At 42.2% G+C, this 24542-nt stretch overlaps 1 protein-coding gene across 5 annotated transcripts in view; it reads right to left on the bottom strand.

Moving 5' to 3' along the window:
• The window catches only part of LOC112232221 (phosphorylase b kinase regulatory subunit beta-like), a 59670-nt gene that overhangs the window by 17508 nt on the left and 17620 nt on the right, over positions 1–24542 (bottom strand). For 4 of the 5 annotated variants that reach the window (XM_024399035.2, XM_024399034.2, XM_024399033.2 and 1 more), the window contains 9 exons: positions 24238–24353; positions 21071–21134; positions 16863–16958; positions 16110–16307; positions 12355–12412; positions 12130–12207; positions 10930–11088; positions 10486–10580; positions 596–651 (listed from right to left, as the gene is read on the bottom strand). In XM_024399035.2, coding sequence (XP_024254803.2) covers positions 596–651; positions 10486–10580; positions 10930–11088; positions 12130–12207; positions 12355–12412; positions 16110–16307; positions 16863–16958; positions 21071–21134; positions 24238–24353 — 920 coding nt within the window. The remainder of the gene's footprint in view (positions 1–595; positions 652–10485; positions 10581–10929; positions 11089–12129; positions 12208–12354; positions 12413–16109; positions 16308–16862; positions 16959–21070; positions 21135–24237; positions 24354–24542) is intronic. The other variant, XM_042330838.1, reaches the window with a different exon arrangement.

Here is a 24542-nt window from a genome sequence, read left to right on the forward strand (position 1 = left end):
TCCCTGACAACCTGGTCCCTAAACACATTGGTGTGAATTGGGCCTCTGCCACTAGACAATAGAGTCAGGTTGAGGATGGTCAACTCTACTGCAGCTGAAAAGTCACACAGAGTTTGTCTCCACGTCCTAGCCAGAGAGACGGTTCAATAAGGGTTTAATGATTAAAGCTATAGGGTTTTGTACAAGCTACATCTTGAAAAACTCTCTGAAACTCTCTGAAACGCAGCAATAGGTAACGGCTAGGAGGAAGTGAGCAGGCTGAAGTACGAGTGCTAGGTTAAGACCTGCCGTCTGAATGGAACAGCAGGACAGGTCAACAGGCTTCAAGCTGGCCAGCCGACCACTTTAACCTCCCTCTCTCTGACTCCACAGCTAAATGAGGGTGCTAACAGGTGAAGACCGTGCAATGGCCAAGCGCTTAATGTGCACAGTGCAACAACAACAACAAAACACAGAAGAGTGAAGGAGAGAGGGAGAAAAACAGCCAGCTTTACGAACTACCACAAACTCTCTCTCACACACGCACACAACTCTCTCATCTCAGAGACACATAGCTACCTCACACAGTGTCCTATTCATCTTTCCCATCACCTACCTCTGGCTCTCAGCAATCAGGGCTACATGGACCACCGTGTCATTATCAATGGGACCCTGGAACACAGAGCGAGAGAGAGAGAAAGAGAAAGAGAGAAAGAGAGAGAGAGAGAGAGAGAGAGAGAGAGAGAGAGAGAGAGAGAGAGAGAGAGAGAGAGAGAGAGAGAGAAAGAGAGAGAGAGAGAGAGAGAGAGAGAGAGAGAGAGAGAAGAGAAAGAGAGAGAGAGAAGAGAAAGAGAGAGAGAGAGAGAGAGAAAGAGAAAGAGAGAGAGAGAGAGAGAGAGAGAGAGAGAAAGAGAAAGAGAGAGAGAGAGAGAGAGAAAGAGAAAGAGAGAGAGAGAGAGAGAGAGAGAGAGAGAGAGAGAGAGAGAGAGAAAGAGAGAGAGAGAGAGAGAAAGAGAAAGAGAGAGAGAGTGAGTGAAGTGAACGCTCACCTTACAGGGGAAAATACGATTTCAGTTTATAGTATATAACAAAATCACAATAATATACTGAATTGTTATCTTGTATAATACGTGGCAGTGAAAATTGCTCCACTTGTAAAGGAAAGCTTTGAATAAGAGATAGAGGGGTTTGAGGGAACAAAAGCGTGATGAGGGAAGAGAGGTGAACCATACCTCACCGTACCCTGTCATTACAGAAGTTTGAACAGTGGTAATCTTTATAGTGGTTGTAAACTACTGATTTCGTAGGAGTTGGATTGGCCATAGTAAATCAGAAGAGTCGTATTCCAGATAGTAGCTCATAGCCCACTTAAGGTCTTATTTCGGGATAAGCTGTTTACATGCACCTTTGATATCCTGCTAACGAGTATATCTAAATAAATAAAAAAACAGAATATTCCTAATTTAAGATCATATGGGTTAAATGGAATATTAACTGAAATATGGACACCGACTGTATGCCTATAACCTCTCACACGTAGAGTAATATAATATTAACTCTTGCAGAATTATGCATTTCTTGCTGTAAAATTATACAACAAATGTTCATTTTGTCTCGGCAACAGGAGTGGAGAAATCGGATTTCTTTCTTTCAGCATCTCGAGTAAACGTGACTGCGGGTGTAATGTGTTATCTTTGACGCTGTTATGCAAGCAGACTATTTCAACCATATAAAATATGCGCCCAAGACGAACTTGAAGTCTTATCAGAAACGTGTTTAATCGTTTTTTCAGCTTTTAATTTCCTTAATGAAAAAGGTCCCTTAATGAAACAGACAACTTTACCGGTGTTAACGAGGTTAGCGCATGCATTCTATCAATGTAAGACATTCTGGTGGGCAACAAGTTATGACAGAAGAGAAGTTGCCTATATCTAACTATAGTTGACAAACAAATGGCCTACCAAATGTCGGAAATTATAAGCAGAAACTTGTTTAAATTAAAGGGTGAAAGTGGCCAGTATACTATACGGCCCAGTACGGAGTACAAGACAAATAAATTATTATGGAATTATTATGGTGTCTCGAACTGCGCAGGTAGCCTACTTTTTGAAGTGGTTTGTTTGACAATCAGATGAAATCACCATCACACAACACCCATGATAATGTGCAACTGAGCCTGCGCAGACTGAGAGAAAAAAACACCCCGTTTACTACTAAGATCTTTACGGTATCCCGTCTAAAATCAGTATATCCCAGGCATTTTATCCTGGTGTCACATAACCGGGATACAAGCTTTTTCGGGTTATTGTAAACGGGATATGATGTTTATATGAGTCAGCTCAAAAACAGAATACTTGGGCATCCTGAATAATAACAGGATATTGGTGTGCATGCAAACGTTGTCACAGATGCAGAGAAGCAGTGCCTTTGCTTCAGAATTTAGTTACACGAATAAAGCTCCTGACTCTGAACAAGGTGAAAGGTATGATACAACAGCCTGTCATACACCTGTGAATCTTTCAAGGAGTCATCTTTGAGGATCGAATGACGTTGATCTAATGATCATGCTTCCTTTCTCTTCTATTTGCAGCAATTGCATTTCTGCCTCCCTCCGCTGAGTCCCGGGAGATGTATTCAGAGGTAAGTGATTTGTAAACAGAGTGAATCATATCACTGGAGTTAAATGACTAAAATCCCTGGGCCATTTGAAAATAACATATTGTGATTCGCAGGAGGGCTGTTCATCAGAGGCAATGCTCCGTTAGATGGCCCCGCAGGAAGCCTGAGAAGAGAAAGCTGGAAGCCATTTTGTTTGGGCGGAAAGAGCAGGTTTTTCTCAACACCCTCATTATCATTAATCAGAGGAATCCGGGACGGGGGAGAGAGAGGTTCACAGAAATCTCTTCTGATTAATTGTGAGCAGCGGCTTCCAAAACACTGCAATGGAAATCTCTCATTAGCATTCTGCTCCAAAGCACAAAAGGAATCATTTGAGGAGAGAAAGAAATAAAGAAAATAAGAAATGAAGATGCAAAAAAAATAATGCAGGAAATATCTTCTCTCTCTCCAGCTCACCACTATACCTACCTGGTGGGTAATTAGGTTTAAAAGCAAAGCTTCGATTGGACAGCAGAATGTACTAGAACATCTTAATAGGTGTTGCAGAGATCTTGTTATGTCTCAGGAAAAAAACCCGGATAAGACTGGTCAAGCTTCAATTAGCGCCTCATGTTCGTGCCTGCTGGCACCTGGCTCTGGGCCCTAGGTCCTGGGCCATGGGCCCCCCAGCCCCTGAGGTAACCGGGGCCAGAGCAGATGGAGGGACAACACACTGACGACACTACAGCCGGGAGACACTAACAGTCTCTCATAAGGCCACCTCAATGCTCAGTAAATGTGTGAACGGACACATACTGTATACACTGCCCTACCAAGCAAAACGGCAGCAACTGCTCATTTGGTCGAAAATGAGTTAGTCATTTTTGCTACATTAAATACATGCTTAATCATGTGGACAAGTATCCTGCCTCTACCGTATTGTGTTTTGGAGAAAATGGGAGTCATATTAGCAGTAAGAGCACTAGGTTACTGTGAAACAAAGGTAAATAAAAGCTACTTTTCTCAGTTCCACGCTATGAGCAGTTACTGGCTTTTTGCTTGGTCGGGCAATATAAACACAAACAAAATAATTAACATTTTGACCGGGGTTGGAGGAAGACGTGTATTGTTTTCAGAGGAAGAGATAGATGGAGAGTGTCTTAGTTCTTTATTTGTTTTCCTTTTAGGTGTAATGATGGTCTTATTTAATAGTGCAGTCCATACAGTACCTGAAGCTCTTCTGTCTGAAGGAGAGCTGAAATGTCAATATTTTACATTCTCCGTGTGCTACTACTAAAAGTAATAACATGAATACATTGAGAACAGAAACGGCTGTCAGAAAGAAAATCTCACTATTTGGAATAAATGCTCTTCTACAACTTGTCTAGCTACTCCGCTCTCATTTCAAGCTGTTGAAAAGAATGAGTACAATAAATTGCCCCTGAAAAAGAAAAAAAAAAACTCAAATTTAGGTGAGCAATTTGCGTCAACAGTAGCTTCTCAGCATGAGAAACGTGCATCTCAACTAGTAAAAGCCCAATTGCAAAACAAGCTTAGTCAGGAGTGCCACTCCCAGACTGCAAATATAAATTAGTTTAATCTCTGCTTCATTTGAGATTTTCCCAAATTAAAAGAGTTGAAATGTTACACTTTTCCCTCCATTGTTGCATGGAGGGAAAAGGCCCCTTCAGGCTTCTTCTCACACTGCACCGTGTCTACCCAAACGCTGGGTACCAATACGTGTCCTTTGCATACAGAGTGCATTTCACACAGTGGAACTCTCCAAGCATCTGGAAAGCATAATGTAGGTAACTGAAATATACACATAGGCCTATCTCCCCAAAGCAATTGAACTGTGAATGTACTCCAAATGCATGGTCAATAGCCTGAAAAAAACACTACTTCAAAAGAATAGTCATGTACATTTTGACTGAGACGGAATCATTTCACAGGGGAAAATTACAGTGTTGGTCCTTTTCTGACACAGCTTGTGAAGACAGCAATCCCTCCTACCCCATCTCTCCCACTCCCATCCCTCCTCTCCCATCGCTCCTCTCCCATCCTATCCCTCCTCTCCCACTCCCTCTCCCACTCCCATCCATCCCTCCTCTCCCACCCCCATCCATCCCTCCTCTCCCATCCCATCCATCCCTCCACTCCCATCCATCCCTCCACTCCCATCCATCCCTCCACTCCCATCCATCCCTCCTCTCCCACTCCCATCCATCCCTCCTCTCCCACTCCCATCCATCCCTCCTCTCCCACCCCACCCATCCCTCCTCTCCCACTCCCACCCATCCCTCCTCTCCCACTCCCACCCATCCCTCCTCTCCCACTCCCACCCATCCCTCCTCTCCCACTCCCATCCATCCCTCCTCTCAATATGTCTTCAGTGATTCAGTGTTAGGCCCTGCTGAGCCCTTCTGTCCACTGACCTAAGCTAACCAGCTCAAGGTTACACAGCTCCACCGGGACTGGCCATGAGCCTTCACAGCAGGTCTAGCGCGCATTTTGTATATGCCACTCCACTCTAGGAACACCGTCCTAATTTTTTGGCCCTCAGAACAGAAATCCATAGATTAGGGCTTAAATTAATTTATTTCAACTGATTGATTTCTTTATATATGAACTGCAACTCAGTCAAATCTTTGAAAGTGTTACATGTTGTGTTAATATTTTGTTCAGTATACATAGACAATCCTATACATACACATGAATGTACCCATGAGTGTGCACACAACAAAAGGACACCAAATAAAATGCACTCTGTTGTTGCTCAGCATTTTTACATGCAAGTTTAGATCAAAGGGACAATGACTTGAATTTACATGTACTAAACTCGCATCACTGTACGTGTGTTACTAGTGGTGTTGTTTAAAATAAGCTTGACAAGGCACTAAGACAACGCTATCTCATAAGCGATCGGCAGTGACGTGCTACACATTGTAAGTGCGCAGACAGCCAAGCAGGAGCCACGTTTTTGATGGTACTTTCTCAAGGTTGGCATTTAAAAGCACACTTTATTTCCTCTCATTTTACATTTCCAGGTAGCATGAAAATGGCAGACTTATTGAATGTAATAGTGGAGGCACAGACACAATCACTTCACAGAAATTGAAAACGGTGGGGATTGGATTCTTCGCTATGTAATTACGGAGGGATGCTTGCTGAGAATTTGATACGCATCGCTCTTTCTCCCTCTCACTGGGCACACCGCAGATATATTAGGTTTACTCGGCAATCCTTATGACCAAAAGATAAATAAAAAATCAATTTATATTAAGCTGAGCCCTATGAAAGCCTCCTTGAGCCTTGGGCTTGTCAAACCTGTTGTATTTGATGTAATTCCCATTGAGATTCTATTGGGGAGACTGGGAGAGACCGTCTTTGATAAATCAGGCCTACCTATGAAAGGCTCTGTATGGGTGCTGCGGCATCGTCACCCAGAGAGCGGACACACCAGCCCAGACAATAAAGCCCTCTAAGCTGACAGGTTCAGCCCATATTCAAGTACCGTTTTGCCATTATGGATTAAAGTCTCATTAAAATGGGGATGGAAGACGGGACTGCATGACATAGAGGAATGGGAGGGCGTTGAGTGTAAGTGTGGAGACTGACAGTCACCTACGTGGCAGTAATTGCTCGTATAATGTCAAAGCCCTTTTCCAGCTCGCCACCCACAAGCCGTTCTTTAGTTTATTAAGCACCGAGCCTGGTGTGCAATAACATTGGCATGGCAACTGCATCAGCACAGGCGAGTTAGGAGACCCATATGGCTGTGCCATCTAAATGGTCTCTGCTCTGGCGCATGTGACTGACCTGGCTCTAACCCCAGCACAGTGATCCCCATGACAGATAATTGATATGCCCAGACAGGGATGATGACACACAACTGTTGTTTTTACCCAAATAGAGACCTTTCTCATATAGGGCACTGGGAGAGAGGGAGAGCACACGATTGTACTCTACATCACTGCTGTGAGCTTGGCCACATTCCGCGAGACTCACAGAAAGAATCACATTCAGCAGCATGGAGCTCTATGATGAAAGACCAAACTGTGTTTGCCTGTCGAGGTTGTGGCCAGCTTTGTAGATGCTTGCCTTTGGAAAGACAAATAAAGCCAAATTGGAAGTTCTCCTGCTCACAGGTCACTTCCGCTTAGGTATGAGAGGCTGGGAGAGTTACTATAGTCATTATGGCCAATAAACCAAACAGTGAGCTTGGAAAAGCCAGTGGGCCAAATGTATAAAAAACTCATTAATGTGGATTTGACTTGGGCCCGGGGCCTTGTAAAGTTTCTAAAGCAGACGCTGTGATCCACTTTTGCTGTCCCATTATGTGAGAGATGGCCTACTCCCTGCCGGTTCAGGTCACTGGCAATCTCTCCTGGGCTCCTGCTGTCAAGAGGGGGGCCCAGCCCTGCTCTACAGTGCTGTCAGCGTGCCATTTGGCAGCCCTGTCCTGCTAATGAATATTATTTATCTTTGGATGCAAGGGAAAAAATAACATCCATCTGTTCACAACCATTCAGGGTGTCACATCAAAACAGGGAAGTCTGGATTATGCATCTAAAAAATGGTGTCCCTCTAATGTTTGTTTTACTGTGTTAAAACATGCTAATTCTTCTATTTTATTTTGTTACATAATCAATCACAATATGTTTTCCTTTGTTCTGCAATGGATCCGAGAAGCCTTTCCCTTCATATGGTGATACAAAACAAACCTGTAGTATGGAACCCAGGATGCAGAAAAGGTATGAGCAAGGGGGTTTAGAGTTTGACTTTCAAAAGCTTGGAAAGTTGGAAAAAGACATTTTGACTTACTGTCAGGACTGTAAAACTGAATTCCCCAACAACATTGTGCATTTAGTAGACACACTAAAATCGACAACCTCAAAATGCCTTCCATGTTGCGCCTCTCTTTCTCTGAAGGGGCTTGTTTGTGCCTCATAGTGTGACGGCCAATTGAAGCCCTCTCACCTTTAGACCTCATCACAGATGCAGGGCTGAGTGACAGCCCCCAGGATGCACTGTGCTTTGGAAAATCCCATTAACCTTGTTCTGTGGCTCACAGAATCACTCAGTTAAAGAGAGAGCTGCGTTTCTGTTGTGGGGACTAGAGCTATAAGGAATTGGCTGCCAGAGAGCAACTGTACAGTACACTTATGCGATACTGTGACTAGGTGTGTGTTATGAGAGTATGTGTATGCATGTAGAAAGAAAATACTAGTATATATTTGCTCATTTCATTGGTGGTGGATGACACGAGTTCCCCCCCACGAAGTAAAGCCCTTTGAGGTTACATAAAAATACAATTAATTATTATGTGTTTGAATCCATCTTTTGTGTATTTGTGTTCATGTGTGTCCTTTTTTGACTCAGTATTACGGCAGTGAAAATGTGTGCATTTGTTTCATGTGTCCGATTAGCTAATCTGGTGTATAGTATTACGTGTTTGCTGCGCGCGTGCTTTGATGGTGTGTGTGTGTGTGTGTGTGTGTGTGTGTGTGTGTGTGTGTGTGTGTGAGTGGGTGTATATTTTAAGGCATATGGCTTAATGATATCTCCTCTCTGGCTTTTGTTCCGTGTTTATTTGGAAAGTGTTTCCTGAAACTCCCTGGGGTGCGTTTGATCTGACTCAACCTCTGAGCCTAGCAAAACGCATCACTTCTCATGTGGAACAAACCACAGACAAGGAGCATTCACTTCACATTCTCCTAATGGATTCTAAATACTAAACTACCCCCGATCCACACACACACAGATCTGGGTCTAGTGCTTACTGGGCCTGACACTCTGGGAAGTGCATCAAATATATGCGCCACCAAAAATAGTGTACTATTTGTATCAGTTAATAACAATTTAAAGTACAGTACATAGGCTCTGGGAATATTAGGACGTTTCAAGTCAGAGCTGCTCAGCATACACAGTCGCACTATATTCTTCATAATATGTATAACACTAACATCACATAAATAACACGTAAACTATGTGAATCCCATTCTCTTGTGAATTATCTAGAAGGTCGCAGGGCATCACCTGGCTGTATTATCACATGACACATTTAAATGCATAGCATCAAGCTTGCTGAACAGTCCAATCTAAATGTAACCCCACAATCACCATTCTAATGCAGTGTTAATGTGTGCTATTCTATTTACCGTTACACCACAGCGGCGTCTGGCTGCACTGCCCCCTTCCATTCAGACGTTCATTCAGAATATTTTTTAGCAGGTCTAGTCTAATGTATCATGGAATGGTCTTATGTAGTGTGCCTTTAAGTGCATTGGAGACATGACGATGCGAAGAGTATCTCAGGCGAAATGGGAGCAAAAAAATCAACAGTAGATTCCATGTGAAAGCTCAGCGCACCCACGCACGCAGGCGCCGCCCCCCACAGACCAAAGGGTTATAGTGATGAAAAGGCAACGAGACAGCCGCTCCACGCGCTTGTGAACATTATGCAATCCCCCTCCCAGCGTGCTCTCCCAACGACGCAAACCGTAGCCCCGTTCCAGGGTGAAAGGCTTGAGAAGGTACCGGAGCTCCAACCTCTGCTCCAGGGTGAGCTGCTTAGCTGAGCATTTGCGTCATGAATAAAACAACAACCTGTTTTTCCACCGAGGTGAGATAGACTTTCATGCAGGAGGAAAGGTAAACTCAAGATAAATTATGTAGACTCCTGATCTCTCTCCTTCCCCATTGATTTTTTTACCTCTCGTTTGAGCCTTGTGGCACCCACATATCAACACAGGTTTGGAATAATACATCAAAGTTTGTCCTAGCAAGTAAGAATACATGACATCTGAATCAATGATACATAGAATTATGCAGACTCATGTATACATGCAGAGGGTGTATAGTAGTCTGCAGTAGTGCCCGTATAGCAGGTTAACTATTTAAGCAAGGATCGTGAAGGTGTGGTATATGGCTAACATACCACGGCTGAGGGCTGTTTTTATGCACAACGCAACACCTGGATACAGCCCTTAGCCGTGGTATATTGTCCATATAAAACAAACCCCTGAGGTGCTTTATTGCTATTACAAACTGCTCGCCAACATCATTAGAACAGTAAACAAGTTATTTTGAGTCATACCCTTGGTATATTGTCTACACATGGCTGGAATGCTGTTTCAGCCAATCAGCATCCAGGACCCAAACTACACAGTTTATAAGGTTAATTATAGCGGAGAGGAAGAGGCGAAGCGAGAGGCTTTACTCTGCCCAAAATCTGTCCACGTTAAGCAGATCATTAAGTGAGGAGTTTTTGTATGGGGGGCAATAAGATAGAATTTGGTCAAGATAAAAATAAATTAGGCTTATTTGATCTAATAGAAGTTTTGTAATGTTAGGAGTGTACACTGAGTGTACACAACATTACGAACACCTTCCTAATATTAAGTTGTTGACACAAACCGGTGTGCATGGCATCTACTACCATATCCCGTTCAAAGCCACTTAAATCTTTTGTCTTGCCCATTCACCGTCTGAATGGCACACATTCACAATCCATGTCTCAATTGTCTCAAGGTTTAAAAATCATTCTTTACACTGATTGAAGTGACATCCCAGCTACTTTGAGAAACAACACTTGATATTAGAGTTGTTCCCTGAAATTCTAGACGGTCTATGCATATTCATGAGGCTTGCACTCACTCTCCATTGGATACAGGCAGTTGATGTTAACACTCCTCATAGAATATTCAAAAAAGTATTAAAATAACGACATGCATCAACCAATACAAAGAGAGGAATAGGCAGGAACTTGACAGCCTGCCGTTCTACTTTGTGGACAGCGAATCCCATTGTTAGGGCGGAGACACAAGCATCTCGTCGTTGTATCTAGTATCTCTGATTATAGTGATGGCCAGACATGGCTGGTCACATGGGAATGGGAGTCAAAACCTGATTGGAGTATCTCATGCTGACGTTCCTCTGATCCTGGCGGGGTACGTAGCGTTTGATTGGGTCGATGTCTTGGGGGCTGATCAGCTCATCCACTGGAAAAGAGACATGGCAAAATGGAGGGGTGAACACAGAGAGCACACTAAAGGTTCCAACTGATATACTGGACATACACCCCATAAAATGACTTTTCCTTACAAAAAGTCCTTACTTTGTAATGAGAACCCGTTAACCTGTGAGCAACTTCACAAACATACAGCAAATACATAAGTTGAACTGAATATCTGAACTCTGTGACCTCTGCAGTCTGACGTGACAACAGTATAGTGAACACCCCAGCGAGCATGCTCTATAGCGAATACCTCGCCAGCGAGAGGTCAGAGAAGAGAAGGTATTTGACAGTGAGGTGACGTCAGTGAAGGGAAGACAGACAGAGAGACTGACCCAGCAGCCTGGCGATGTTGAAGAGGGCCTGGCCCCACAGGAACAGCATGCCATTTTGGCCTGTGTTGGCAGGGAAACGCTTCTGGCTCCCGTGCTTCTTCTGCTCCGCCTCCACAAAGTCGGCAGGTACGCGGTAGTACTTCGGGATGACAGCATGGCCTGACCCACGACACACAGGACGGGGAGATAGATACACTTTACTGTGCTGGGTGATTACAAACATGTCGAATAGAGGGCACTAATGGAATTTCCAGGAGGTTGATATATCGAAAGGAGTGCAGTTTATGTGTCTGCTGCTCAGGAGAAAGGAGTGCAGTTTATGTGTCTGCTGCTCAGGAGAAAGGAGTGCAGTTTATGTGTCTGCTGCTCAGGAGAAGGGAGTGGTAGTTATCCATTCAAAGGTATCTCAACAGACACACGTGACGAAATGTCACATTTCCAAGATGGAACGCACCGGGAGTACAATGCTTTCTCTGCATAACAAAATGAAAAGACACCACAAAGCCAAAGGAGGTGACAACTCTGTCTGCAACCACTGAGATGTATTCCTAAAGCAGCATGCATGCTTCAGAGGCTATTGGCTCCCAAGAATATTTTAATGTGGTTTCTTTACTGGGGGGGAAAAAATACAGCTTTGTGTGAAGGCTGATATGAAAGACTGGTCCTTAAAATATGTGAACAGCTTTTGTGCACTCAGCGTGTGGGAGATGAATATGGATGGATATTGTAATGTGTATAATATGAAAATAACAGTAATCTTTGCAACCAAAATGTATGTGCATTTCTCAAAAGACTCCCACGGATGCCAGCTTGAATGTGTATGTGAGAAGGACAAATAAGTGTTTCCCCTATATTCATTTAGCAGCGGTGGCCCACCACTGCTGAATTGTTGCCAGCGCCGCAACAAATCTGATGTAATTTTGTACAATACATTTTTTCCTGCTGAGATACGCTTTGAAATGTATAGTCGCTAGGCTCTAACAGCTAGCATGCCATTATGCTAACGCTAATAGCAGTGCACCCCCCCGTCCCCCCCCGTCCCCGTAACAATGCACCCCACCACCCTTGACACCACTGCTGAAAAAAATCCTAGGGGAAACACTGCTAGAGTAATTGAGTGTGTATGTGCATGTGCGTGGCAGTATATGTGCACAGTAGTTCCATAAGAACACAGATCACCAAGGGAGGAGGAAAACTCACCCTCAAAAGATTGAAAAATTATAGGCGTTAACAGATCTTGGTATTCTTTGACTTGGGCGTTGTTCCCCCTGAAGACCCCTGGAAATCAAATACAGGTGAGTAGAGGAGACCGTAAAATGGCTAAAAAGTGGCAGATATTCAAGTTCTATGTAACAGAATACTCACAACCATTTGAAAACAATATTAACATCACAACTATTGTGGTGTTTACTGTATACGACTCACCATCAATCATCATGAAGATGAAAAATATGGGAAACTCGCATTCAATTCCATCAAAAAGCTGAAATAGAAAAGTACATTAGATTTTCACAAAAGTGTCTTTGAAGAAATTGAAAAAAGACATAACACTGAGAAGGTCACTCGTTTTCTAACCCGAAAGATAAATAAACATGGCATGCAAGTGCATTAATCTCAAAATATATTGCTTTGTGTCAGTGGTTGCATATTGAACACAATAAAAATGCTCAGCTTTTAGAACAAATGCAGCACATAGCAAATGATGGGCCTGTCCCAAAACACACACTCAAAACAAAACTTCTTAACAGGTGAAGACTGGTGAGTTCGTTTTCCCAATTCTAACAGTTTAACAGAGGCAAAAACAATTACTTCTGAGATGCTATCAGAGTCCCAGCCAACCAGAAACTCCATTACATAGCTTTAGACTTCTTACCTCACCACCGATACCCATAAATCATCTGGGGTTGAAATTAAAAACAAGCCAAATGTAGAGATGTTTGTATAGCGAAACGGCAATGTATTCATTTCAATATTTCCAAGGAGAAACTTCAACAGTAACTGTGAGGACGTAATAAGTCTTAAGTACATGTTTGTTGTTGGTATTCCTCGTTTGTCAGATAGTGTCCTTGGTTCAGTTTTCATGTAGCATTCACAAACCAAAGGCAACATAAATAATTTAAACTTAGTGGATCAATTACCCGAGGACACACTAAAAGAACAACTGAATGAAACAGACCCAAGGATATATCTGCATTACGTAACAACCCTTCTTCAAATTGACTAGCTCTCAGACAGTCACCTAAGGGCTCTTTTTGGGACCAAAGCAGCAACTCACTTTTGTGTTATGCTTGGCTTCCTCGCCTTCAGAGAGAGGCGGAGCATAACGACTCTTGAAATGTAATTAAGACTTTGTTATCGCCATCTCCCATCTCTGCAGACAATCTCCATGGCAATAGGAGATAAGAGAGTGACTACAACGTAATGAAATAAAGGCTGTTAATTGGAGTGGCCACACATTTCCCAGGCTGCGGTTTGGCTGTTATAGCAGAGATAACAGGGACCGCTTCAGCCATCAGTCCATCAAATCAAAAGAAATCTAACATATGATTCCCCCCAGCCATCTCTATTCTCCATCTCTATTCTTGCATTTTGTTATCAGCTTTACCAAAGCTATGTTGCATACCGTACTGCGAGTTGTTTGTCATCGCTCAAGGGTTAGGCTGACACAGCTGGGTCATGCTAGTGTGTGTGAGTGAGTGCGTGCTTGCTTGCGTGTCTGTGCCAGTAGAGATAAGGTACAAAATGATGGAGATATTTAATAAAATGTTACAAGGATGGAGAGGGCAGTCACTGAGGCCTACATCTGCAGTAAACACCAGCTATCCCAGGAGCCTCAGCTATTACACAGATTGTAAAACTCTATATTGTACAACAGGATGCACTCCTTCACTTGTAGCGGGTAACGTTACAGACTTTAGAAAATCTAACAAGGTGTGCGTTTTCAAATTGAATAAACCTGCAATCAATGCCCTTCCCACCTGAAACAGCATATTTCAACAATAACATATGATGTACAACGTCCTTCGTGGTCCCATACATGTGACTTCTAGCTATTTGAGTGGGCAGCAAGAAGAGGTTATGCATGTGCAGAGAACCATTCCATCTACAATGTTATGTAATGGCCTACCACATTACCTACTGTAATGGATGAGATTTCAAAATGATTCATCACAAAGCATTTTATAGTGTAATATCCAGCTCCCATTTCTCCGAAATGGTCTGACTGGGACCTGTTGATTGCACCTAGTCTAAATCCTATAATGAAACTTTAAAGTTTAGTGGCTCAGATTATTCCCATATTTCCTCCCTTTGTGTTTCCCCCTGTTGAATCCAAGCTCATTAATTCCGGGAGGTCAGTGCTGCAGCTAATGCAATGATTTGCTTAGTGTTAAGTAGCTGCCCTGCTCCAAATTCACACTCTGCAGGCACAGCAGCTAATCCTGAAGTTAATATGCCTTCAGTTGGGATTTATCAACGGCAGAGCAGCCACAGTTGCGTGGCTTCTGTCGTAGGAAAACAAAATCTGGGCTTAACCCTTTGCACTCGTACCCGTATATGGGTTGACAATGGCAGATTTGGGCACAGATTGGAACGCAGTGGCTGTACAGTAACATGCAATACATGACGACAGAGCTCAGTGTCTCCACTTCACAGCGCTGTATGGGTTTTGACTGACAGTCGTTCTGAACGCGACAAGAAGTTGCCTCATCCCTCACGCTAAATGTATGCTCTCGTTGACTGGCCCTCACTACATATTCGTCGCCAAACCCACTGGCTGCAGGTCATCTTTAAGTCTTTGCTAGGTAAAGCCCTGCCTTATCTCAGCTCACTGGTCACCATAGCAACACCCACCCGTAGCACATGCTCCAGCAGGTATATTTCACTGGTCATCCCCAAAGCCAACAATTCCTTTGGCCCCCTTTCCTTCCAGTTCTCTGCTGCCAATGACTGGAACGAATTGCAATAATCTCTGAAGCTGGAGACTTATATCTCCCTCACTAACTTTAAGCATCAGCTGTCACAGCAGCTTAGCGATCACTGTGTCTGTACACAGCCAATCTGAAAATAGCACACCCAACTACCTTATCCCCATATTGTTATTTATCCTCTTGCTCTTTTGCACCCCAGTATCTCTACTTGCACATCATCATCTGCATATCTATCACTTCAGTGTTTAATTGCTATCAATTATCACTCCAGTGTTTAATTCCAGTGTTTAATTGCTAAAAATAACATTTTAAGATAATACACAGAGGACTAGAGGCCAATAGGGAATTAACAATCAATGGAATTGTTTTTCAATTCAACACCTGGTTAGAATCTGTGTAGGAATTGAGCCTGAAACAGGATACTTGTTATTTGGCCATTGGCCCAATTCTACTGCAAATAATTCTAATTGGTCAACCACAGGCTAGGGTTGGGGGTTATAAATTACATCCCATCCCTTTGTTCTGTGGAGAATCATTGAGGACAGGAAACAATGAACATTGAGCATCTACTTCCCAGCATAACATCTATGATTTGTTCTTTTTTTTCTTTCGTTTTTTTCCCTCCCCTTGATTTGCTTTGGGGTCTGTGTTATTGAAGAAGTGCATCAACTGCTAGCTATCTCATAAAACTCATGTAATGTCAACATTTATAATCACCATGTTTGATGTGCAGTTACAAGATGACATGGTGTTACATCCTGGGTTGTCCTGAACAGAATGAGCCTGTTTGTTGGAGAAACTTTGCCACGGACCACACATCAGAATGCAATTGTGTCTCCAGTCTATGCGCACCAAAATTAATATCTGCTTCTCTGAATTCACTAGTATTTGTATTTGTAGTTAAATCCTAAGACTAAGATCATATTTTATCATTTAGATAGTCCTTTTGTCAATAGACATTTTTTTCAAATTATGCCAACCATGTCAGGTGAACTGTTGTGTCCTCACCTTACGTCTAATAATTTCCACATCATTTCCAAACGGTTCCCTTTGAATTGCTACCATTGTTATGCATATGCTTTCCGTATTTCTTATGTAAGACACACTTCAATTTAGCCTTATCCATAATAGGCCAATTCACGAAGAGCGTAAGGGATTTTAAGAGCTGAAATGGAAAAAGTCAAGTCAGAGTAGCACATGTTAGTCATCACAATCAGTCTGCAGGGTTGGCTTTTAAACTAAACCACAGACCTTCATCTCAGCCGATTTGTAGTGTCTCCTATTCTCGTCTTCATTGGCGGTCCTGTAGCCGTCACGCAGGAAGCGCTTGAAGCCGTACTTCCCCTTTAGTTTGCGCACCACCTTGTCCAGGGTCTGACTGTAGAGGGCGTCGTCATCCACAGCGAACGCAGGGTAACTGATGCAGGGCAGGAGGGCAGCGTCCGTATTCTGTGTTAGGGTTCAAAGAAGGTTTAAAATGCGGAACATTTAAAACACAGATACCTGTTTTTGATCATTTCCTAAGTCAACCCTTCACCCCCATGTACCAGCTGTCTTCAGGTAGTTAGTAAAGGGTTAAGAGACTAAGGGACCCTCTCTCTCTCCCTGCTAATGGTCACTTTCCAAAATGAAAGAGGCTGACATTTAATAACACATTAGTCAGAGACTCATATATAATTAAGATGCTCAACGTTTTATTTGCATAAGCCTTGTACTGTACTCCCTTCCCCTCCTTCCTCCGCAGCCCTCTCTCACTCCATCCCCACCTCTCCCTCCCATTAGTCCATGTTGTAGATGTGGCGCCAATGCATTTCTTCTATCTCCCCTAATTAAACCAATTCATTTACAGGAGCACTTTTCTGTCTAGTTGCTCTTACTGCCGGAGAAAAATTATTAGCCCCCTCTTTACTGGTGAACTGGGAGACTGGAACTGGTCACTGAGCCAATTCATCATCGGGTACGGAGTGGTATTTAGCAATGAGTGGTTTAATTGTCTTTACTCACGTGGGACCTGGATTCTCTGGGTAGGAGGGAGGACAGTGTCTGTCTGTTCCTGTTGTGGGCATCCAGGTCCACGAAGATGACAGACCAAGAGCAACCCTGTAGACCAACAGAGATGACGACCCATATTCACTGGTGGTTGTAAGATTGATGCGGGTCAGACAAGGTCTGTTACCGATTCGATGTGGATGAAAATTGTAGCGCTTCCGTTTTGTCACAATGCAAGATTCAACGTAGCCTGCATGCTTACATGTTTGGACATAACGCATATATAAAACCTGGTTGAACACCGACTTTCACAGCCAATCAGAACTCAAAACATCTAGGACACATTTATAGTCATTCCGTCCGTGCTGTTGAACTGTGCCACTAGTGAGTCATGGGACTGCAGGGCATGGATGGCAGCTACTGGCTGTTCCCAGCATGACCCGATATAGGCCTGTCGCACTGCAGCTGTCACCACCACTTCCACTAGCTCCCTGAAAAGAAGCCTTAATCCGCAGGAAACAACATCAAAATGTCACAACCATGAACACAAGCATTTCTTTACGCCCGCAATAACAACATCTGCTAAATATGTCTATGTGACCAATACAATTTGATTTTGACACTCGCTCACGCATGGACACACGTACCAACGTGTACACACACACGACATAGCACATCCTCTACATGGCAGAAGACCCGTTTGGTTTACGTTACTGTGAATTCAGCTCGGAGGATGAAGTGCTGCACACACTCCGAGCCTCCAACGTCTCACCTGCCGCCTCTGCAGATCAAAACCAACTACGAAGGCAGGAATATTACAACCTTACTCTTACAAAAGAGTCAGTATTGCCCGACCATTTGATCTTTTTGGGTACAAATCTAAAAAGCATAGTTTTTCTATACTTTGAGCACAGTGCGGGGGCACTCCAACCATGAAGGGCCATCCAATCACCTCGATACCACATCATGTTGTTAGACTGCAAACTCTTTGCCCACCGTATGATTTACCTACCCTACAGCCCCTCTGTTGAAATGAGGGTCTGAGTGCTTTTTCTGGGTTAGTTTACTGTACCATTTCTGGATGAACACATCTCACAAAATTTCTGTTACAAATGTTCCCGGACACGTTTCTTCACTGACACCTCAAAAAATGTTCACATTAAGGCAAAAAAAAAAAAAAAGTACTATCTAAGCAGTTTCTGCACAATGCATTATGTATGCTGCTTTTGAACAAGCCAACTAAAGCTTTTAGACATCAGAGTGACTCAACAATTTAGTGATTTACTGTACATAATGCAGGGTTTGGTGGAATGGGATGTAAATGATTGTGACAGAACAGAACGTGGTCTCCACTGTGACCTACGCTTCTTAGTACCTTTATTGATTGCACTCCACATTTTGCTCTGAAGCAGACAGTCACTTAATAAACTGACAACCCACACATAAAAGCTGGGTAAAGTTAGTGATTGGCTCCCTCTCGACCATTGTGCTCTGGCTAGTCATTGATTGGCTGTTGCCTCTAGGAAACACAGCTGGGGAGAGTCACTGATCATGGCTTATTCTCAGTTGAAAATCTGGAGGGAAGTCAGAGGGGCACTGAGAGCTGGCCATCATTAATAACCTAGGTGATGACTCATAGCCACTTCATCCCCACACAGCAGCCCCAGACACACCAGCCACTACTATACTACTGCCTAATGACATGAACCAAACCCAGTGGGGCACAGAGTTTAATCTAAAACTCTGATCATCAATGAGTCAATTTAACATCATTGGCAGTGGATTAATTAGATGAAGAAGGAGGCGGCTAAGAAGAAGAGCCCTTCATTAAATCACTGATAACAGTAGCAAAAGAGACTATAACGATCATAAGGTGCCTTCAGAAAGTATTCACAACCCTTGACCTTTTCTACATTTTGTTTTGTTACAAAGTGGGATTAAAATGGATTTAATTGTCATTTTTGTCAACAATCTACACAAAATACACAAAAAACAATTATGAAAAAAAAACATGAATATATCTTGATATCTTATTCAACCCCCTGAGTCAATAAATGTTAGAATCTCCTTTGGCTGCGATTACAGCAGGAGTCTTTCTGGGTAAATCTCTAAGAGCTTTCCACAACATTTGCCCTTTATTCTTTTCAAAGATTCTTCAAGCTCTTTCAAATGGGTTATTGATCATTGCTAGACAACCATTTTTCAGGCCATGCTATAGATTTTCAAGCAGTTTTAAGTCAAAACTAACTCGGCCACTCAGGAACATTCACTGTCTTCTTGGTAAGGAACTCCAGTGTAGATTTGGCCTTGTGTTTTAGGTTATTGTTCTGCTGAAAGGTGAATTCATATGCCAGTGTCTTGTGGAAAGCAGACTGAACCAGGTTTTCCTCTAGGATTTTCATTTTATCCAGAAAAACTCCCCAGTCCTTAATGATTACAAGCATACCCATAACATGATAGTAATGTGTTGCATTGGATTTTCCCCAAACATAACACTTTGTTTTCAGGACAAAAGGTTAACTGTTTTGCCACATTTGTTGCGGTATGACTTTAGTGCCTTGTTGCAAACAGGATGCATGTTTTGGAATATTTTTATTCTGTACAGGCTTCCTTCTTTTCACTCTGTCAATTAGGTTAGTATTGTGGACTAACTACATTATTGTTGATCCCTCCTCAGTTTTCTCCTATCACAGCCATTAAACCTCTGTGTAATTCCTGAGCGGTTTCTTCCTCTCTGGCAACTGAGTTAGGAAGGACGCCTGCATCTTTGTAGTGACTGGGTGTATTGATACAGCATCCAAAGTGTAATTAATAACGTCATCATACTCAAAGGGACATTTAGGGTCTTATTTTTATTATTTCTGAACTCATCTACCAATAGGTGCCCTTTGTGAGGCCTTGGAAAGCCTCCCTGGTTTTATGGTTGAATCAGTGTTTGAGGGACCTAATTGTATGTGTGGGGTATCATTTCTGTAGATGAGGTAGTCATTCAAAAATAATTTTAAACACAATTATTGCATTTTGCAACTTACATTTTTACACCTGAACCTATTTGGGCGTGCCATAACAAAAGGGGTTGAATAGTTACTGACTCCAGACATCTCAGCTTTTCCTTTTGAAATAATTTCAATTAATTTGTAAAAACATCATTCCACTTTGACATTATGGTGTATTGTGTGTTGGCCAGTGACAAAAAAACAATCAATTGAATCAAATCAAATCAAAAATCAAATGTATTTATATAGCCCTTCGTACATCAGCTGATATCCATTTGAAATAACACAGCAAAAATTAGGAAAAGGTCAAGGGGGTTGTGAACACTTTCCGAAGGAACTGTATAATCACTAGGGGTAAGACATTATTCATGGTAGGTTCACAAGGGACACAATGTTGTTGTTGTGCTTTATTTGCTTGAAATGCGTCGTGCTGCGTGCATGAACGAACAAAATGGAAAAGAAAGAAATCTGTTTTGAGAGAAACAAGAATGCTAAGTGGAGTTTTTTTTCAGTTTTCCAATCCATTAGCACATATAATGGATGTTCACATTCCCGTCTTTACTCTAGACAGCAAAAACAAATTAAACCTACAAAATGGCTGATCCAGAAAGGAGCAAGGAAATCAGGGAAATGGGAACAGCAGTAATCTATCAAAGCTGTTAGTGCATAGACATCTAGCTAGTCAGCCCCGAGTACAACACAAGCCCACTCAATAAACCCCCTGAGTGTGTGGTTCACTTTCCACACGCAGAAAATGATGATATCCGGTCATTTGCATCACATCACCGGCTTCAGGCTGCATCACATCCTGCCGTGATTGGGAGTCCCATGGGGCGGCGCACAATTGGCCCAGCGTTGTCCGAGTTTGGCCATCATTGTAAATAAGAATTTGTTCTTAACTGACTTGCCGAGTTAAATAAAAAGGTTCAATCAAATTTAAATATATATTAAGGAAATTTGATTAATTAAATATCTGAGAACTGTTGTACTATGACCATCTATAAGATCTTGGAGATGGATGGTGATGTAATGGGACTCCCAATTTGAAGCATTAGATCAGCTACACACTATCTATAATGCAATCTTAACGCATCAGGCGCTGTTACACCAGAGGTGCATACGCAGTTCGGTCATTAAAATCCTAAACTCTTATCTTGAGAGTAAGTGAGGACAATGGCGAGGTCTCTTGACAGAATGTGGATGAAAGTTGGAGAATAAATCAAATACCTGATTCCCAAACAGGTTGAATCCATTGATAGCCTCGAGAGCAGCTTTAGCCAGCCCCACAGAACTGCAAAAGAAAGAACATGTTTAAGAAACCCAATGTAAACCTGAAAGCACTAATGGTATTTATAATTGAAATACCATAGGACACACATTTTCTGTTCTATTCCATAGCTCCAAGTTATATGCAAGACTAACATGCACAGGTTACTTAATATTCAGTTGAAGTTTACTTACACCTTTGCCAAATACTTAACATTTAAACTACGTTTTTCACAATTCCTGACATTTAATCCTAGTAAAAATTCCCTGTCTTAGGTCAGTTAGGATCACCACTTTATTGAGGTCGGGGCTTTGTGTTGGCCACTCCAATACCTTGACTTTGTTGTCCTTAAGCCATTTTGCTACAACTTTGGAAGTATGCTTGGGGTCAATGTCCATTTGGAAGACCCATTTGCGACCTAGCATTAACTTACTGACTGATGTCTTGAGATGTTGCTTCAATATATTCACATACTTTTCCTCCTCATGATGCCATCTATTCTGTGAAGTGCACCAGTCCCTCTTGCAGCAAGGCACCCCCACAACATGATGCTGCCACCCCCGTGCTTCAGTTGGGATGATGTTCTTTGGCTTGCAAGCCCCCCCTTTTTCCTCCAAACATAACAATGGTCTTTATGGCCATTATGGCCATTTTTGTTTCATCAGACCAGAGGACATTTCTCCAAAAAGTACAATCTTTGTCCCCATGTGCAGTTGCAAACCGTAGTCTGGCTTTTTTATGGCAGTTTGGAGCAGTGGCTTCTTCCTTGCTGAGCGGCCTTTCAGGTTATGTCAATATACTACTCATTTTACTGTGGATATAGATACCTTTGTACATCTTCACAAGGTCCTTTGCTGTTGGTCTGGGATTTATTTCCACTTTTCGCACCAAAGTACGTTATCTCTAAGAGACAGAACGCGTCTCCTTCCTGAGTGGTATGACCGCTGTGTGGTCCCATGGTGTTTATACTTGCGTTCTATTGTTTGTACAGATGAATGTGGTACCTTCAGGCATTTGGAAATTGCTCCCAAGGATGAACCAGACTTGTGGAGGTCTGCAATTCTTTTTCTGAGGTCTTGGCTGATTTCTTCTGATTTTCCCATGATGTCAAGTAAAGAGGCACTGACTTTGAAGGTAGGCCTTGAAATAGATCCACAGGTACACCTCCAATTGACTGAAATGATGTAAATGAGCCTAACAAAAGCTTCTAAAGCCATGACATTTTCTGGAATGTTCTAAGCTGTTTAAAAGGCACAGTCAACTTAGTATATGTGAACTTCTGACCCACTGGAATTGCGATACAGTGAATTATTAGTGAAATAATCTGTCTGTAAACAATTATTGGAAAAATGACTTGTGTCATGCATGAAGTAGATGTCCTAACCAACTTGGAAAAATTACAGTGTGTTAACAAAAAATTTGTGGAGTGGTTGAAAAATGAGATTTAATGACTCCAACCTAAGTGTATGTAAACTTACAACTTCAACTGGAGATACTTTATAAATGGGGGTTTGGTTCAACTTTTTATGAACCCCCTATGTACAAGGCACATGACACCCAAAACAAACACTCATTGCCTTGTAACGAGCCTTACAATTATACTGTAAAATGCCTACAAGCATAAATTTGAATGGTTTAATAATGTAAGGCAAACAGATGACTCGTAGATTTAATTGTTGCTGAGAGGGGGCTGAAATCATTGTGCACTTTACTATGCAGAGAAAATAGCAGTGAATTTCCTTTCCCTCTTAATAGGTCTCTATAAAAGGAAGATGACGACATGGCAAGTAGAGTTGCAAGATACACCGACAAGTTAAAAAGGTGTTCAATCCCACAAACACAGGGCCCAAACCGATACAAAAATGCAGAAAAATAACAGAACATAGTTGAAACCAGCTTTCCTGAAACACAACTTCAGCTCCCTCTCTGACAAAATCAGCAGCAATGATCACAATCAAGCAACATGAGGCCTTTTTGAAAGTCTATTGATTTTCTGTCCGAACTTGCCTGGACATAATGCGTAAGAGCTGTCAACAGTTCTGAGTGAGTGTGACGCCTTGGTCGAAGGTTTAAAACATTGAATGTGCACACAGTGCTGGAGTTTCAGGGAGCAGGGTGGGCATTGGTTCGATAATTGTAACAAGTTGCAGACAACAAGCACAACACAGTATCTTGTCATACAATTTTTACAAAAGGGAGAAACATACATACACTAACGTACTATTCTATGATGTAATTAATCCTGACTGATGTTGACAGCTTCAGTCAACACGTCCCAATGAGTGGAGTTCGGTTTAAACCTACTATAGGGTGGACTTAAATTAGAAACCTAACGCAGTTGAACAAAGCAAAATATTAGAATTAAGTTGCTCTATATTTTAACTTGGCGAGAGATTGCCAAGGGGTAAGCCATTTTTGCACAAACTCAATAGCATCTAGGATTGATGACATTAACATTGTTTTATAATGACTGCCATTTTCCTTTCAGCCGAGCTTGAATATCATGATTCAATTCTCTTGATGAAGGCATTCATCACAGCTTTCCCTGACAATCAGCCACACACAGGCCTACGTACCCATCGGCAGTCTGGTACACTGAGTTAATGGAACACCCCCCCCATTGTAACCGTGCCTGAAACTTGGTGAATGACTCCGCATGAAGATAATGAACTCAGAAAGTAAAAAGTTGTTATTCTGCCCCCGCAATTGCTCTCTGTTTACATTACTGCATTTTAATGTGCATTATGGAAACTGAACTACAAATCAGTCATTCTGAATTTGACTAATGGACATGGTGTCGAATTATTGTCTATGTAGAATGCAAAGCCAGATTTTTTTCTCTAGGAAATGGTGGTAAGTTGCAACCAATTTTCCTACATTCTTTAGGAGAAACCAATGTTTTCCAGAGATAAGGGACAGAGGAAACAGAATCATTATCGAGGTCTTGAGAGAGGGAGAGGCAGTTCTACTGCTCGAATGATAGGTCATCGACATTACCTTTACTACCCTAAAATATATCCTCTTTGTTTTTGTGGAGAGATTAACACATTCCATGTGTGGAGACTGTCTAGCAATGTGTTCATATCTTTATAAATCAAAGTATTCACTAGAGGAGGACAAGACAGACCTGGAGTGCAGCTCAGTGCTTCCATTGTTGTACTTGCTCCCTCTCTCCCACATTCCAAAGTCAGGCACTCTGTACGCCCTCTCTACACAGAACACCAGGTTCTGGATGAAAGATACCTGCAGAGGTAGAAAACACGACAATATCACATGAACGAGATCTCTCAATCTCAACATTGAACGCTTTCTCCCTGGAATTAAACTGTACTGTGTCATCATATTGTCAAAAGAAGAGCTCATGCAACTTCGGGAAGAATGTACTCACATTTAAATGGAATAAACTATTCTCCAATAACTCTCATTTCATGC

This window comes from Oncorhynchus tshawytscha, linkage group LG12, assembly GCF_018296145.1.
Source record: "Oncorhynchus tshawytscha isolate Ot180627B linkage group LG12, Otsh_v2.0, whole genome shotgun sequence".
Taxonomy (NCBI): Eukaryota; Metazoa; Chordata; class Actinopteri; order Salmoniformes; family Salmonidae; genus Oncorhynchus; species Oncorhynchus tshawytscha.